This window comes from Indicator indicator, chromosome 6 (assembly GCF_027791375.1).
Source record: "Indicator indicator isolate 239-I01 chromosome 6, UM_Iind_1.1, whole genome shotgun sequence".
In the NCBI taxonomy this organism is placed as follows: domain Eukaryota; kingdom Metazoa; phylum Chordata; class Aves; order Piciformes; family Indicatoridae; genus Indicator; species Indicator indicator.
In genome coordinates, this window is record NC_072015.1 from 27,586,647 (window position 1) to 27,605,595 (window position 18,949).

At 41.6% G+C, this 18,949-nt stretch overlaps 1 protein-coding gene across 1 annotated transcript in view; it reads right to left on the bottom strand.

The window, feature by feature from the left end:
• CEP192 (centrosomal protein 192) overlaps positions 1-15,802 on the bottom strand; it is a 67,831-nt gene extending 52,029 nt beyond the window's left edge. The window contains exons 1-9 of the mRNA XM_054381601.1: positions 15,636-15,802; positions 14,313-14,435; positions 12,611-12,765; positions 11,157-11,203; positions 9,589-9,721; positions 6,349-6,500; positions 1,790-1,927; positions 1,256-1,364; positions 736-873 (exon numbers count right to left, since the gene is read on the bottom strand). Of these exons, the coding sequence (XP_054237576.1) occupies positions 736-873; positions 1,256-1,364; positions 1,790-1,927; positions 6,349-6,500; positions 9,589-9,721; positions 11,157-11,203; positions 12,611-12,765; positions 14,313-14,435; positions 15,636-15,802 (1,162 nt within the window). The remainder of the gene's footprint in view (positions 1-735; positions 874-1,255; positions 1,365-1,789; positions 1,928-6,348; positions 6,501-9,588; positions 9,722-11,156; positions 11,204-12,610; positions 12,766-14,312; positions 14,436-15,635) is intronic.
• Between the last annotated feature and the right edge of the window lie 3,147 nt (positions 15,803-18,949).

The window sequence follows — 18,949 nt, forward strand, 5'->3', positions numbered from 1 at the left end:
GAGATTGGGAGAAATACTGTTGCACAAATGGCTTGTATCTGTCTAGTAAAAGAGATGAAATTTTGGCACTAAGGAATCAATTTGTCTGCAGCACTATGTGCACACTCTCAAAGACCAGTCTAGGAGAGCTTAAGGTAAATAAACAACTTTTAGTAAAAAGAGGTTCAAAAAGTATGAAGTTTGTTAGAAGATGAGAATCCAGTGAAGCCCTTCATTAAGCTTCAGTATTGTTCAAGACATTCCCAAGGAGGTCAGAAAAAAAAATCACCAGCTAGAGTTCAACTGCTCTTTTCACATTCTACTTGTAGTTATTTCTTGTTTACAGTCATTTTCTGTCTTGTCATGAAGCAACACAGAATGACTGCTGTTTCTTGAAAGAAAGTATGATAATAATAATTGAAGTCCAAAGGAAAAACTGGAAATGACAGCTAAAGGAGTTATTTTTGCTCATACAATAGGTACCAGTGACACATTTCAGAATGCTTTTTGAAACAAAGCTAAATGCTCTTCATGAGAATAAGAAACATGGCAAGAAGCTATCAACTACAGCTAAGGATATCATCATTATAGGCTGCTATCAACATCAACTTTCAAATCATTTGTAGTACTTAAAACCTGAAAGCTTTGCAATACCAAATACTGACTTCAAGCAAAAAAAAAAAAAAAACAAAAAACACCCAAACAAACAAAAAAAGGGAAACCCACAAAGAACTAAAAAGGAGAAAGTTAACATACATCCAGTGATGAACTCATCTATTTTATCATCTTCAGACAGCTTTAAATCTTGTGGTTCATTGAAAGAAGTATAATATGCAAGGTCCGTCACCCATTTGCCCTCTTCATTTTGATAGACAACACTGTGTGGTAAATCATCTGGAAGATATAGCAAATGCCACACTGCTGACTAAAATAAAACACAATATGGCAAGGTCTCCAAAATTAAGATCAAGGAGTTCACTTCCCAGAAGTTAGCAAGTTAACAAAAGAAAAAAAAAAAAAAACACCACAAACCAGTGTAGCTGAGCTGTTGCAACTGCAAGCTTAAACTAGTTCACCATCAAATAAATTAAGTACACTAGACAACAGTCAATACTTTTCAGAACAAAATCAAGTCAAAATTTATCCACGGTACATTGGAGTTCATTACCAGCTTATCCAGATAAAGAAAAATCCATAGCTTACAATATCATTTCTTTTTCCATGCAGTGGAGTCTGATCACAAATCTATACATAGGTTCTAGCTAAAGCAACCTACCTTTGTCTGTTGTAGCTAAAATTGTGTCCTCACAGCTGTCCAGAGTTGGAGACAGGTAGGCATCAGGAAGACCATCAGAGGGCTGGAACACCTCTTCCATAAAGGCAGGCTGAAAGAATTTGGGCTGTTCAGCCTGGAGAAGAGAAGGCTTTGGGGAGACCTAAGAGCTACATTTCAATATTAATATTCCTGCCTGCAGGAAGGCTGGGGAAGGACTGCTTAGAAGGGCATTATAGTGATAGGTAGAGGGGCAATGGTTTGAAACTGGAGCAGGGTAGATTTAGGTTGGACATTAGGACGAAGTTCTTTACAATGAGAGTGGTGAAGCACTGGAACAGGTTACTCAGGGACAAGGTTGAGGCCTCACCCCTGGAGACATTCAAAGTCATATTTGGCATGGCCCTGGGCAGCCTGATCCAGTTGGAGCTGTCCCTGCTGACAGCAGGGGGGTTGGACAAGATGACCTTTGAGGGTCCCTTCCAACCCAAAGCCATCTGTGAAGCTGTAGATAACTTCTGATAAACAACTTCATACCAGCTGCTGTACTGCTCCAGGCTGCATTTGTTGTGCAGGACATCCAGTTATCCCTTCATTTTGTGAATCTTCATCACTAGCATTTCCTGATTCCACTCCTGTCAGAGCCTGGTACATGTCAGGAACCTGAAAGCTCTCCTTCTGGAAAAAGAAAAAAAAAAATAAGTTACACTAGCATCATAGAATCATTGAGATTGGAAAAGACCTCCAAGATCAAGTTAAAGCAACATATTAACATGTTCTTCAACACTTCCAGGGACAATGATTCCACCACTTTCCTGGGCAACCTCCTCCAGGGTTTATCTTCAGTGAAAACATTTTTCCTAATATCCATCTGTAAGAGACTAAATCTGGTCTCTCTTGATATGAATCAAAGATAACATTACCTTTGCTCCCAAACAACATAAATATGTAATGGGCAGATGCCACTGCATAACGACTCTGGAACGTGCACAGACAAGATCATCTCTACCCTGGAAAGGGAGGATGGCAAAAAGGCTTCTGGACTATACAATGGATTCACCACCTGGCATGATAATCCCCTGATGTGTATTGTGTGTATGGGCAGGTAAAAGGCTAAGGAGGAGGCAGGGGCCCCGCCCTCTGCCGGACCCCTGTAAGCACACAAGAAATACACAGGAAGATTCCCTGGGGACAATACATGGACACAGCTAAAAAAATTCTGTAACTAAAAAACTGCATAAAAGACCTAAGCAATGCCTGCTCAGGAGGAGAAAAACAGAGAGAAAAAGGCAGACAGAAGACTACACCACGCAGCCCGGAAGCAGTCCAGGAATCCTCGCTTCACCACCACTGGCAAAGCCATGCCCTAAGTTCTGCTTGCTGGAGAAAAGACATCTTTACTGAAGGCACCACATGCTGGAAGCTGCTCAGAGAAGGACTTGGACTTTGGGATCTCTCACTCCCCTCCTCCGGGGTGGACAGCACAAGCCAACAAGGATACAGCAGCACCCTTCCACAGACCCAAATTGCCTTGGGGCTGGGGGGAAGAAGGTGGTAATATGATGCCTTTCCTGCTCGCTCACTCTCTATTTTCCTGCCCTTTCTCTCTCTCCTCCTGTTCCATCCACTTTATTCTGTTAATAAACAGCCCCACTGTTGAAATCAGAGGCACAAACAAGGCCAAAATATCATAACATGGGAATGTTAAAAAAAAAAAAAAACGAAAACACATGAGTCTCTTCCACCCTCTGGACTGAGACACTATCATAAACCTCCTATGGAACAACTTGAAGTCACTTCCTCTTATCCAGTGGCTGGTTACTAGAGAGAAGAGACTGACCCCCACCTCACTACAACTTCCATTTAGGGAGCTGTAGAGAGCAAGGAGGTCTCCCCTCAGCCTCCTTTTCTCCAGTCTAAAGAATCCCAGTTCCCTCAGCCACTCCTCACAAGACCTGTTCTCTAGACCCTTCATCAGCTTCACTGCCTTTCTTTGGACACACACCAGCACCTCAATGTCTTTCTTGTAGCAAGGGGCCCAGAACGGATATATCAAGGAAAAAGTTTAACCTTATAGTTGTTTTACCAATATTAAAAAGTTCTCTAGTAAAGAGATGATCACACTGTTTGTTGATGCATCACCACCAGAAACATTTCTAGCTGCCAGCACCACCACTATAACAACCCATGCATCTGCCTCCAAATACACGCACACTAGATTTTTTTGTTCTTTTAATGAAGGCACCATGCTATTCCTTTTCCCCTTCTGGCTGACCCAACTCCTTGATGAGGACTCCAAATCTACCTTGGAACCTGCTATACCTACCCCACTGCCTATGTGCAATGGCAGTGAAGGAACGTCTCACACCAGTAAAGACAACCTGAAGTCAGAGACAGAACTGTGTTATTCTCACTCTTCAAACAGGCACCTATTCATTTATTCACACAGAGTTGTAGATTAGCAGCTGGCAGCCTACACAGACTACTTTACAGGGTTAATGCATCACTTTGTAAAGCTTGGAAACTCTGATGTCAGTTGGAAAAAGCCACAGCTTATTTAACCATTTACATCAGACTTTCCCATTCTGGTCAAGGATGCAACTGCCAGGATCACATCCACTGATGCAGAGGCAAGAAAATGGCAAAGCACTTAAACCCCAGCAATATCTGTGATGGAACCAAATGCTGCTCAAAGGCAGACCAAAAGCCAGGCAGTTGTAGTGCCAAGCTCACCTTTCATACACTAACCAATTATTTAAGAGATTTAATTAATCTCCTGGAAAAACAAGTCTCTGATGCTATATCCTTAATAAAACCTTGGATATTGCTATCTAAGATAACAAATTTGCAATTAAGTCCTCAACCCTTTCCTCCTTTAATTTCAGGCACCTATGCTATACGCTGAACAATACCTCAAGACATTTCCCTTCCCTCCTTCCTTCTCATCCTCAATCATAGAATCATTAAGGTTGGAAAAGACCAAAACCCATTATAGACAAGATATTACCAGCAGATTACAATCCTTAGTACAAAAAACACAAAACGCACACAACTATCACAAGACAAATACCATCAATACTTACTCACACGACAAACAGCACTAAATAACTAATAAAACAGTAACCATTAGGACTTGAACCCCAGGTTTCCAGTTTGGGATTCACACGCCAAATCCTGAGCAAAACCCCAGATCCAGATCAACCCAAGTGTGCACAAAATTGATAGTGCCCACAGAGCTGGCTATGACGTCTCCATCTTATGAGAAGGCACCCAAACAGAAAGAATGCCTTATTACCTTATCCGAGGACTTGTTCAGAGTCATCCCGTCTGGGGAATCAGTCACCCTCAAGAATCCCTCTGTGCACATCGGAGTTTGTTCAATCCCGCATATCAGGCACATCCTGATAGGATGGACTTGATGATCTTGGAAGTCTCTTCCAAACTGGTTGATCTGTGATTCTAAAAACCGTGGCCCTGCACATTCTCTTTGCATCCATTGGCTGACTGCCAAAGTATAAACTGCTCGTAACTTGCTCAAGGCTGCAATCCTTTCACTTTGGACACTATATATGGATCATCCATCCCCAAAACAATGCTGCAATCAACCTGTCATCGCTTGCTGAGAATTGCTGAGCTCTGTGCTTCTGGCAACTATGTTCCTAAAAAGATGCATGCAGGCACAAGCACCTAAAGCTTCAAACAAAGGCTCTATTTAAGTATCAGTGGGTCTGCTCAGTATACCAGAAGCATGTTTTACTTTCAGAGTAAGGATTAAGAAATGCGGTGTTAAATAGTCCAGCAGAAAAAGTCCATTCTTAGGAAACACCACTGATGCCATATTAGTTATAGGATTTCTCTAAGGATAAGTCTCCATCATCCCAGAGAAGGGACGGAAACCCAGTCTTAGGAGTTGGGGGTTCTTTTTCCCTCTGCAAGATCAAGTAACAGAAATGACTGCACAAGGTTCTCAGCCTGAGCTGCTTGTCAGGAGAAAGGCAGCAAGGAACAGGACAAATAGGAGTGTGAGGTGCAGGGTTAGAGAGGGGTGGGATACCTAAATGGAGGCTTGAATAGACACCATAAGAGGAAACTATTCAGTTTTGCCGCAAGCCTTCCCAACACGTATTGGGACAGTCAGCTACCTATACAATCACAGAATTGTTTGTTTGAAAAGACCTTTAAGATCAAGCTTCAATCTAAGACCACCATCACCATTAAAATATGTTCCAAAGTGCCATGTCCACATGTTTCTTAAACACCTCCAGGGATGGTGACTCCACCACCTCTCCTTGGGCAACCTATTCCAATGAAATCCAGAGGACTCAGGTTTGGTTAGCAGAGGAGCTCCCAAAGCAACTTGTTTTTGGAAACAGGCCTCTACCGCACCACCATGCCTCCGCAGCCAGGCTGTTGGCACTGTGCAGAGCTGCAAGGCTGACCCAATTTAAGGCTGTATCCACACAGCACCTTCCCCCACTTCTCACCAGGCATTTAACTTCCCAACAGCATCTTCAAATATTCCAGAAGGCTTGAAAAACCAACTACACAGGACAAACTAGGATGGCAAGATGGACAGACAAGCCTTAACATCAATCAACTGAAGGAACCACCCCATGGCACCAGATAAGAGGTAAAGAGGGAAGCAGAAGGCAATGGCCAATGGAAGGCACACCAGCCGACCACATGCTGAAGGGCAGGTACCAAAAGCCATGGCACGGTGCTTGCAGTTGGCATCTACCTTATCTCAAAAAGAGCAAGACCCTCTGTAACAAGCAGATGAATCAGCTGCTAAATGAACAACAAGGAATACAAAAATAAATACAAAAATAGCCATCTAGCTTCTTTCTTTGTTTTTTTCCTCCCAGGGAAAACCTTGCAGAAGAAGCAGAAAACATCAGAAGCTCACTCAGTTTTGTTTGCAGTTTTGAGCTGCATTTGCTGTCTTTAAATTTAAGAAGAAACCTTTGGATTTGGAGAGTACTTGTATTTGGCAGGAAATAAGTAAAACCTAGCTCACCCTGGCATAAAACCCTCACTGATGGTAACTTTTAAGGCCCTTTAGGCATGCTGAACATTGAACTTCACTTTTAACCCACCTGAAGCAAGCCATTCTCAGAAAGCTTCAGCGCTGTGCAGCGCTCTGAGAGTCTCTGTATGTCGGCGTCACTTCTCAGTTCTGGTTGCATCAGCTGCTCAAAATAGGCTTCTAGCTGGTTATCAAAGAAGTCTTCATCATCAATATCATCATCTACTGGAAAAGAAAAAAATGTCCATGGAAGGTGAACAGAATATTTTATACTACCAAAGCCACTCCATTATTTTTGATCCATGGAGTCTCAACACCCACGCAGCAGAACTATCCTGTTTTTTCCCTTAAAATAACTGGGTCACAGGAACATATAAGTGTCTTACTCCACGACTAGTGATATACAGCAAAACAAGATGACTACAAGCTAGCATTTCAACTCCCAGGCTATGAAGTGACTCATCTTCCTTCACATGATCTATACACTACCACATTCCAACTAGCAAATCATAAAGAACCTCATAAATTTAAAGAAAAAATATATGTAACGTTTTTCAGACTTAACAGCAGATGACTGAAGCACATTCTATTTCAATGGAAAAAAAAATTAAGTACTATTACTAATAACAGTACACTATATTCCTGTTTTCCAAGTGAAAAGTTGTCCAAGACACAGTTTTTCTTGTTTTGGGGTTATCTTTTAATCTGTGGGAGCTGTGCAGAATCAAGGGTTTCCAAGGATTTGTTTTTAAAAGATATCAATCACCTTTTAAGGGCATGGTTAGATACACTCCTAAAACCACTGTAAAACGTATTCCAAGGAGAAGTTTGATATCTTGATGACTTCTTTCATTTCCAGGAAATAGCACCTTATTTGTGCTTTACCTTGTTAAATAATAATTTAATATAATTTTAATAATTTAATTTTTAAATGTATAGTCAAGTAGACCTCGCATTTATAAACTCCCAATTAGTTTTCAGCATAATTAAAGATACTTTCATTTGCATGTTGATGGTGATAGTTTAAGAATTCTCCACCAATTTCTCTTTGAAAAAGATTAATTCTTTACTCCAAAAAGGCAGTTCTGAAGAAGCTTCTCAGCATTTCCTTCTATTAAAGAGGTCTCCACAATGCCAAAAGTAGTACAGGAAAAGAGTACAGACACACACAGTCAAATCTTCATTATTTTAGATTTCCCAGTTTTGCCAGTGTCCTGCACAAACAGTATAATTTACAGAAACACTCAATGCAGTGAGTTTTAACTGAACTGGAAGCTCTGAATGCTCAGCAGCCTTTGTATTACACAGCAAAGCAAGCAGGATCTGTTGGATTTGAGAGTCAATAAATTAAAAATCTGAATCATGGCTCCGATTCCACGCATGATCAAAGGGAGAGGGATCTGCACCTAGGTCCAGGCAATCCTAGATATCAACACAAGCTGAGAGATGATGATGTTGAGAGTACCCTGTAGAAAAGGACTTGGGGCTGCTGGTGGATGAGGAGCTGGACATCAGCCAGCAATGAGAACTTGCAGCCCTGAAGGCAAATCTGGGCTGCATCAGAAGCAGCATGTCCAGCAGATCGAGAGAGGTGATTCTGCCACTCTGCTCTGGTGAGATCTCACCTGGAGTACTGTATCCAGCCCTGGAGCCCTCAACACAGAAAGGACATGCTCCATCAGGTCCAGTGGTGGGCCACAAAAACAATCAGGGGGCTGGAGTCTCTCTCCTACAAGGACAGGCTGAGGGAGCTGGAGAAGGCTCCAGGGACACCTAATAGCAGCCATGCAGCACCTGAAAGAGGCCTACAAGAAGGCTGTAAGCATTCCCACTGCAAAGTCCTGTAGTAACAGGATGAGAAGCAATGGTGTGAAATGAGAGAAGAGTAGATTCAGACTGGATGTTAGGAACAAATTCTTCAACATGAGGGTGGTGGAACACGTTGCCTGAGCAGGTAATTGAGGCCCCATCCCTGGAGATATTCAATGTCAGGCTTTACAAGGCTCTGAGCAAATTGATCTAGTGGAGGATGTCCTTGCTAACCACAGAGGGCTTGGATTAGATAACCTTCCAACCCAAACCATCCTATGATTCTATGATTGTAGAAGGCTAAGTTTCTTCAGATTTTTTTTTCTTCAATACCCACCTCCACAGAATGCTTAAAAAAAATGCAGGATTAGTTACCTGAATGGTATACAAATACCTACAATTCCAACTCAAATTTAGAATAATTGCTGTGGTGTTTATATCTCATTTTTCTAGTCTTGATTTCTTCTTTGTGCAACTGAAATAAACTATCTTCCAAATAATGAGAAAGTAGATTAATGTATTTTGCCATAGGTATTAGAGACTTCCTGATTAGTTTTAGAAATGAGCTGCCAATTTTACACTGAACATGGAATGGCATGATAAAAATGAGTACACTAAGCAGGGGAAAAAACAAAACAAAACAAAACAAAAATACAGTTAGCTTCACCAGTACTGGAATCCTGACCAGGCAGCTATTTCCAGCTAATGACTCCCAACTCCATCAAAGGGCATTTAAAAGCAATTCCATCCCTGGAATGGCAAAACCCAGTACTTTTACGCAGTGCGCTATTAGCTTTATTTTTATACACTTCACAGGCAAGTGAAGTTGCTCAACAAGAAAGAACAAGAGGACTTCAAAAGACAGTCACAACATCCAGAAATGTCATGGGAGAAATCCAGTAACCTTACTTGAGTTCAGGGCTGCTTGATACCAAGATGGCACCAAACTTATTTATCAACTTGCCTTCCTCATTCTTGGTGCAGCTCAGGCCATACCTGCAACCCTTCACACAATGTGCAAAGTCAACTGCATTAATACTGAAGAAAGTTCATCCTTCAGCAGCAGCGTCTAGAAGGGCACAGAAATTTCAGCTTCACTAATAAAGAACTCAAGCTCTCACTTTTGTCCCTGTGGTAAGCTAGACTTCTGACTTAGGTGTCGCCCTGCATCCATGGCATCTAAAGAGAATTGAAATTGAAGTACAAGTTAATTTGAACAACATGTACCCATTCTGATTATTTTATTTGTTTCACAGTAACTGTTGTTCAATTTTTTAGATTAAACTTCCAGTTGTGATTTTCTCTGACCAGTTCCACAGCCACTTACTCCTACTGCAATTTTACAGCAGCCAGTTTCCCAGTGAGCAGTCTTCTCTAGCATTTTGATCAAGCATTATCCCACTTTAAGTACTTCAGTAAAACAAGACCTTTCTTCTCCATCACACAATAACATTTTGTCACAATTCTAGACTCAACTACCCAGACTTATAAACACACTTACCTGTGGAATCATCTTCTGAACTTGTAAGACATGAGAGCTTCTCATTCTCCAAAAAACTTGAAAGGCTCTTGCTAAGATGATCACTTGAGATTTCCCTTTCTGTCAATTTTTCAGAAGCTTCAGGTGGACCAATCTGTGAATAGCATCCACACAGGGTTAGTTCTTGCTACTAGCTACTGTATAAATTCGGTTGATAACCAGTTAATGAAGTTAATAATACTCTGAAACGTCACACTTTTTTTTCCTGCTTATCCCAGCAAGCATTCTAGTTCCAATGGACTTCACCTGTTAGATCCCACAATAGATACATCCAAGAAATACAGGGATCATAAGGAGAAAGAGGATGGGAAAAAAACACACACCACCATATCTGAATGACACCAGACTTAGAAAAAAAAATACTGAACCATTGCATTAAAGAGTTTACACCTGAAACAGTTGGCCACCTCATTCATTAAGCTGCAATCCCAACTTAAAAGTACAAAGACAGCTCTTAGTAGTTTCCTGTGCAGCTAAAACAGTTCTTCAGAAAGCCTACTAACCGTTCATCTCTGTTGATAATTTATGACACTCATTTAAAGAGACTATTTCAGATAATTCTAGCTAACTATAAATATTTTCTTTTATACACCAAAATTATTTTTGTGAACAACACAATGTAGTATCTGGTTGGGATTTACTCCTTGTGATATACAGATCAATTCTGACAGAAAAAAAAAAATAAAGAGCTCAGAAAGCAAAAAAATTGGAAGAGACTTGAATACAGTTTTCAGATGACAGCTTGTGAGCACTCAGCTGCAACTCACTGACCCCTGTGGCCTGTAGAAAAATCGAATTAAAGAAAACTAAATCAATTCAGTAAACAGCAGCTGCCACATTAAGGAGCACACACTGGACAGCATCAGGCTGCAGCCTGAGGCATATTTTCTTTATGTGCCATGAGATCTCCCATTCCTGTCTGCCTGTTCCCATTATCAGCTTCTCTAACAAAGCAGACCAAAACAGCTGAAGCACAGCCCTACCTGTCAATACCTGTGGGTATTTGCTAGCTCTGGGATAGAAACCCACACCTGAAATAAATAGAGGCAGCAGGAAGATTGTGTTCTTACAAATGGTGCAGTTTTCAGTGTTGAGGACACTGAAGAAGTCATCTGAACTCATGTTCTTCAAAGTAATTAGCAAGTACAAATCAGGTTGACATTGTTGACTTAAATTTCAAAAGCATTCCAAAAAGTTCAACAGGCTTTTCACTAAGCTAAACTACAACTGGGATAAAATCTAAGGTCCTTACTTTGACAAAGAACTACAAGGCCACAGAGGCTACGAGCAAACGACACACAATTGAGCAGGAGCAGGTGAACTCATGCTCCCTTATCATGTGAAGTGATCAGCAAAAAAAGAGGCAGAGTGAGACATGACACTCAGCATAGTAGCTCTTCTCCAAACTTAAGGGATACACAGCATATGACAAGAGTTCAATTCCCTCCCTCTTCATCTCACAGAATTAAGTCTATTGCAATATTAGTATTAGAAACCTTGAATTTCAGTGTATTTAGAAAAGCTTTCACCTTGTAATTCTCAATGTCTGGAAGAAAACATATTCCTGTTGACAAATCTGAAACAGAAGAAAGCAGTGTCAGCAGTAGTTTATTATGTTCTTATGCAATGCTGCTAAGGGATAACTCTTCCCTAAAATGCCAGCCTAAGCCTCTTGAAGGTCTTGGCATACACTATAAAAAGAACCCTGAAACATACACATCATCACACCACCAATGTTTATATACTCTTACAGCAATGACAAAGTATCTGGGAGTGACTAAAAAGACAAAGCTTCAAACAATTACTACCCTAAGGACTTCTACAAGACAGTGCAGAAACAACTAAAGAGTCCCACTAGCAGAAATAGGCACAAGTGCTCTGTCCCACTGCTGCAGAACATGCTGCATTTCACCTTCTGGGCCGGACCCACAAAACAGAACATTTTAGACCTACACATATAGATTTCAGCACAAAAGGTTCCTAATTCTTCAGCAATAGATGGGAATAAAGAGGTAATTTCTGGACTAGAATGCTAAACCTTGAATAAAAAAAAAAAGTTGTTAAAACCAATTAACTCAATATAATCAAGCACTATCAAGTCCAAACACTAGGCAGTCCCAGTTTTTCAAAGCATCATGGTTTTTGTTGCCACAGTTGTTACCACTTCCTCAAGACTACAATGCGTCCTCACTGTTAAAAGGGTGTTTTACAAGAATCTTTTATATCACAAACCATAGCACTTTCCAACACATTCTCTACTCAATTATTAATACCTCATGAAAACCTGCTCAAGTACTCAGGTTAAGCTTAGAAAAGGGAATATTTCTTGACTAAGTATATTTATGGAATTTTAGGGAATGAGAAAAATTCAGTCACAGGACTTTCACTAGAAAGAAGCCCAAACCAGTGTAATATGCCTTTAAAATAGCTTACAGAACATGATTTTGCTTCTGCTACTCTATTCACACATCAAAACCGCCGTAGTTTCCACTGCAAGTATTCCAAACTATTTTTTCATGCATCACCTCACTAGGAAAATATGTTTCCAGCTGCTACAGCTGCAGCTGAAGATCGTCTATTACAGGTTGGAATAGGGCAAGGAGAGAGGCATGAGTAAAAATATAATCCCATAGACTTACCTTCTGAAAGCAAAGGGGTAAAAAGCAACTTAAACACTTTTTCCAGAAGTAATGTTCCTGAAATTAAGTCAGATTCCCAGCAGCATTCTAGTTAAGGTATTTTATAGCAAGCCTTATTTTCACCAGCTTCCTATCTAGCTTTGTATTTTGGGGAGAAACCTAAGAGCACTGTGTAAACCACAAGCTTTCCCTGGTGTCACTTGGTTCAAATCAAAGAGATTTATTTTTTCACAGCCCATTTACATTATGCCATAAAAGAGAGAGAAGCTCAGGAGAAGACATCTTAGAGCACAAAAAGCTAATTATTTTGAGGATAAATCATGATTTTTCTCAAATTTTAATACCTTCCAATCGTTCCAGTGGCAATACCTCAAGTAAGGTATCTTGACTGCGATTTGCCTGCTCAGTGACACTCTGATCTGGCTTTACACATATTGAGTGGGAGTCTTCCAAACCAACAGAAGCTGGCTGAGGTTGTTTATCTTCTGTACCAGCTTCCCTACAAAAAAAAATTTCAATGAAAACAAAGAATCACTCAGTGAGATATGTAGATCAGCATTAGTATACAACACCTCCACATAAAAAGGTTTAATAACTTCAATTTTTACACCTCCAGTTGTTCCCATTTAATATAGATCCTACAGACATTTATCCCTACAATAAATGAATAAAGAAAGAATACAAGGACCTGAATTTCACAATCTAAAGTGTGAAATAAGTGAAATTTAATGTAACATAAGCCTCTCACATTTTTCCTGTTTGTAACTTCTTTCATTCCTGCTAAAAGAGGCAAAAGGTTAAGGGGAAAAGTGTCTATTTCAGGGAAGTTCCATGATCCATTAGAGAGCAAGTGGTACCATAGACAAGGTTTTCCTGAGTCCATAATATCAGAATTAGGGACTGAATCATAAAGAACATGACCAATTGAAATTCCATATAGCTCTGTTGAATAACAGCTTTTATAATTGGGCAGGAAAGTTTTTTCACTTCTGACTTCATAGGACTTCCACACAGGCAGAGAAGGTAATCATGCAAGATGTTACTTCCACATTAAAATCTGAGAATGAGTGAATTGAATTAATGTTTTAGATACATAAATAAAACTTTTTTTCACTTGAATACTATTAAGATACTGACTCCCTCTCTTAAATCTTATTTTGTTTTCTATAGGGACATAAAGGCCTACAGTGCAATGTTACCAGTAAGAAAGATGCACATTGTGGTTTCTATCACAGCAAGAGGAATAAATTTGACCTTAGTTAAAACACTTGCCCAGAGAAGCTGTGGAGACTCCAAGCCTGGAAGTGTTCAGAGCCAGGTGGGATGGGGCCTTGAGCAACCAGTTCTAGTAGGAGGTGTCCCTGCCCAAGTCCCTTCCGACCCAAACCACTATGATTCTATAAAATAGCAATCACTGAGGCTACAAGGAACCTAAAGAGAATAGAAATTGATGTTCCATTCTGTATGCAAGCAGCAGGATACTGACTTGAAACAGGTTTAAAACAGTGCAACCTATTATTCACACACAACATGGACCAGAAATATAAGCTTAATCATAGATAACGTGATATAAACTAAGTAAATACAGACCAGATTCAAGTCAGTCAATTAATCATGTTTAGGAAAATTTTAATTAGTGTAACAAGAAAACAAAACATCATAGTTTAAAAAAAATAAAAATAACACCCAAAGATTCATCCCTGACACACATATGAAAGCAAATCAGTCAATTCAACAGCAGAATGCTGCCTGTGTAGAGCTGTAGAGGCAAAGTGGTCACATCGCAAGGGATGTTTCCACAATGCCTGCCACTAACCCTCTTCCAAAAACAAGGAGAAGCTGTCCAGGCTGACAAACACATTAGCTAACAGGCTAATGTACAGCTGAGCTCTCCAGTTACTGCCATCAGAAGGCCTGTAGTAGAAGCTGCTACGGAGGTGGGCAATTCAATCCTGAAGTCTCCCATAATCAGCTCATAGTACACATAATATCTTCAGCACAACATACTGGTATTGGGATAGAATTAGATTTAACTACCTCACTTACATGTCATCAGGAAAGCTGAGGGCAAATCTCCCCATTGGCTCAGGCAGTGACTGATTACTGTGAGAAGATCCTAATGGAGGTGACTGCATCCCTTCTAAATAGGATGCACAGATGTCAGAAAGCCTGTAAGTGTGGAGAGGAAAAACATGCAACAGAATCATTCTAACATGCACCAGTTCTACGAAGAATTGGGGAAAAAAATATTTGCTCTACCTCCTACAAGCACAATTATTTTAACGTTTTAGCATTTCTAGCCAATCTGTATTTACAAGTAGACATATGTGCCCAGAACGATCCTCTCAGCTTTTTAGAGAAGTCCTTAGCTACCCTCTGTAGCTCTTCAGGGAAACACCACATTCTCATTTTCAGGGGATAGTGCTCATCAATTTGCAACACACGCTTCTAAAAAGACAGAGTGTGAATCTGATCTTATTGCTTGTTAAGTTACAGGACAGCAGTTAAATGAACAACAGCTTTTGATTGTCACTCTTTGCTCTACTCCCTGCTGAACAAATCATTATAAATGGTGTTAAATTTTAATTCACATCCATAACATTAGTTCTTACACAACCCTTTCTAAAATGAGATGGATTGAGGTAAATTAATTTTAACAGTTAATAAGACTTAAGGGAAGGGACATTGTACCAGGGCTTGTAGTGATAGAACAAGAGGGAGTGGATTAAAGCTGGAGGAGGGCAGGTTTTGACTGGGTATCAGAAATTCTTTAAAGTGAGGGTGGTGAGACACTGGAACAGGTTACACAGGGAGGTCATGGATGCCCCTTCTACGGAGGTGTTCAAGGCCAGGTTGGACAAGGCCTTGAGCAACCCGGTCTAATGGAAGGTGTCCCTGCCCACGGCACAGGGCTTGGAACTAGATGATCTTTCAGGTCCCTTCCAACCAAAACTGTTTTATGAATCCATGAATACACACATTAACAAAATATTTTTCCATGTATGACTTCAAACTTCAGTATACTAAGCTGAAGAGTCAAGAGAAACTTGTTCCAAGTCTAAAAACTAAACTACTCTTTTAAAGAGTAATTTTTAAAGAGTAATTTTTACCACACTATTCTATATTATGATTTTAAGGCAAAATTCTCACTGTGAATGCAATAAAGTCTTTTTGCTGATGAGTATGCTTAGTAATAGTAAAATTAGTATCTTAATAATAAACATTGTACTATTTTTATTGTTTAGTGAAACAATTAAACAATTTTATCATCCATCAAATAACCTGTCAAAAGAATTTTTCCTCTCCAAAGTTAAATGTTTCAAGCCAGTCAACTGTTTTTGATTTTCTTCAGTGTATTGATTGCCTCACCTGTTGTCACAGTTTGTTTTACTCCTAGCAACAGTTGAAGCTGCAACAGGTAAGCCAGGGTTTGAGGAAACAGTAACGTTTCCAAAGACGGCACTTGCACTGCTATTTAATGAATGGCCCAAGAAGCTTGGACATGTCTCATCAGCAATATTTCTGAAGTCTTCCATCTGCTTAAAATAGCACTCTTCTTGGCAACACGATCAGCCCTGGTCCAGCAGCATCTGAGAGCGGGAACAAAACGACTACACAGTTATACAAATCAGGGTTAGGCTATCAAAAACGGTACTCTTATATATTTATAAATACATGTGATGTATTTACTCGGCAACTGCACCACTTTATCCACAAACATGCTTAAAAATTATTTCCAGTCCTGTCCCATCAAGCCTTTTAGAAGCCACAGAGTTTTACAGCTTTCTTGGAGTACCTAAACAGAGCAGCACTCCTGAAAGTTACCGCACCGACGCTGCAAGAGGCGCCAACCCTATATTTAGCTCTTAAAGCCGCTTGGAGCGAGCCAGCCTTCCTCCATCTCGCCGGCAGTGAGCACCTGGGGAGCTACAAACTCCGTGACGCGATCATCGGGGGCCGCTACTTGGCAGGCGACAGCCTGAGGTTACGGGTATCAAGGCTACGGGAGGCCCGGACTCTACAGCGTTCGGCAGCCTGCGCAGGCACCACCTTCACCACCCCGCACACGCAAGCTCGCGTCACGGCCCAGACCACCATGACGGCTCCACCGGGGGAAACCACGACGGGGAACGACTTGAAGTCAAAGACCCCCCCTTTCGCCAAATGGGATGAGAGATGAGATCAGCCCAGCCCTCCCGCGACGCTGTCCTGACCAAGGGGCCCAGCCCCGTCCCACCGCCACGCGCCTGAGAGGAGCAGAAAGATCCACAGCCCAACCGCCACAACTTCAAACCCTGACCCCGCCCCCGCCGCTCCTCGCAGCGCCCCCCACAGGACGGGCGAGCTCCACCCCCTCACCCGGCTCACCGCAGGATCACCGCCCCTCTCCCACTAGCCGCGGTGCGCATGCGCAGTGCCGCCGCTCACCTCCCAAACTTTCCTGAGCCCGCGCTTTGCTCCGCAACCCCGCCTCCCGGCCCGCCGTCAGCCAACAGGCGAGCCTCACACAGAGCGCGCAGAAGGAGAAAAAGTTTGAGGGGGAGAGAGAGAAGGGCTCGCTGATTGGGAGCGCTGCACCGCCCCGCCCCGCCCCGCGGCCTCTTGATAGGCGGTGGTTGTGAGGGCTTCCGCAGGACAACAGGTTCGCACACAGGTAGATTCCACTGCTGTGGACGCTGATGGAAGAGACTTGCTTCGGGCATTTGCTTGCGACCGAGCAATGTTTAAACTACCAACCGAGATATTTCGGGGGGAGTGCACTGGGGATTCAAATACTTGTAGGGTATTAGACTTAATTGTGTGGTGGTTCACATACTTGCAAAGCTTCATAATGTTTTATTGCATCTGTACCTGGTGCTCATCCACATTTTCTGACTGCAAATAGAATGATCTGTTTCTTCACTATCTGTACCTACAACTCATCTGTTGTCTGCTGATTCTACTCTGCCCTAGTGGGGCCACATCTGGAGTACGGGGTCCAGTTCTGGGCTCCGCTGTTCAAGAGAGTCAAGAGGAGGATACAAAAATAATGAGGGAACTGCAGCAAAAGTTTTTGAGAAAAGGCTGAGAGACTTGGGGCTGTTTAGTCTTAAGAAGAGCATCCTCAGAGGGGATCTTCTCAATAGTGATCAGTATCTAAAGAGCAGGTGTAAAGAGGCTGGGGCCATAGTTTCTGACCTTCTGCTCATACTTTGGGTGCAGTGAGATGGTTGATGTGATTGTTTGAAATTGTCTGTTTAATTTTTTCCTTGCAAAGTTCAGAACAGAGAAAGTGAAAGAGTGTAAATAAGTCACTATTGGGTGTAAGAAAGCAAAATAACGATTGTTCTAAACACTTCCATTGGATAGATAGAAATGTTTAAAAACTATTACCCAAAACAAAGTAGGCACTCTGCACATTCTGCGTTCGGCAGTGGGGGCAGTTGCTGGGCTGCCTGGCTGCTGTTTCTTCTTCTTCTCTTCTGGCTGAAGATAACACACTGACCTTGGCAGCTAAGTTAACAACTTTCTGCTTAACTAACTCTGCTTCTCTGTCCAGGGGGATCTGGGGGGAAGCTCCTGGGAGAGAGAGAGGCCCCTTTGGGAGGGTCCCCTTGGGGGTAAGCAAAGGGATCTTGGTTGTGCTTTTCTGTTGATTGTATATATTTGTAAATGTTGTGAATTTTGTATATTTGTACATATTCATTGCATTTCATCATCGATTGTAGACTCTGCTTGTAAATACAGCCTTCATTTGCTTCCAGACTGGGCTAGCCTGGTTACTTGTTGGTGGGGGGGGGAATTTCAGCTCACACCAACACAGTTGGCTTCCTGGGCTGAGTGCACATTGCCAGATCATGTCCAGCTTTTTACCCACCAGCACCCCCAAGTCCTTCTCCCCTGAGACTACTCTCAATCTCATCATAATCCAGCCTGTATTGATACCAGTTTGTTTTGACCCAGGTGCAGGAGCTTGCACTGGGCCTTGTCAAAATGCAAACATCAGCCACCAACCGGCATAAATTCAGTCGCCGAAGTCAAAGTACACAGCCAGTCCATTGGAAATGTGACTTGTTTGCACTGAAGTGGTGACAGCCTGTTTCCATTAGCAAGATGTGTGACTGGAATTGGTCAGGATATCCAATAATACACATTCAGCACAGTGGAAAATAATGTGACCATGAATTAGCTATAAACAAATGCCTTAAAAGCTGCAAAAAGTTATCATTTATTATTACCATAAACGGCCATTCTGGGTTTCAAAAGAATAACAGAAGGAAATTTAAAGAAGAAGTGCAATTGGGAATCTTTCCCTTAGATGTGGTTTATCAAGGACATCTCTAAAGAATTATCTTTGAATGTATTTTACGCTGGTTTTTGTAACACTGCATACCTGACATATTGTAGGGCCTCACAGCACAAATATTTAGCACTGGGAACCAGCTGCACACCTAGGCACTGACACCTTGATTTTCTTTGTGGCTGCTAAGGAGGGAACCCTCTGTTTTCCTCCGGGTACAAGCAGAAGTGCAGTAAGAAAACATCAGTAGTGGTATTGAAGGGAGGGACCTTTTAAAGGATTAAGGCAGAAATCCTCAAGTAGTTTAAACCTTCAAACATATATTCTGCTGCTTGCACACCCAAAAATGCTTGGCTGTGATTTAGAAGAGAATCCCAGTATAATAGTTCTGTTCTCTTTTTAT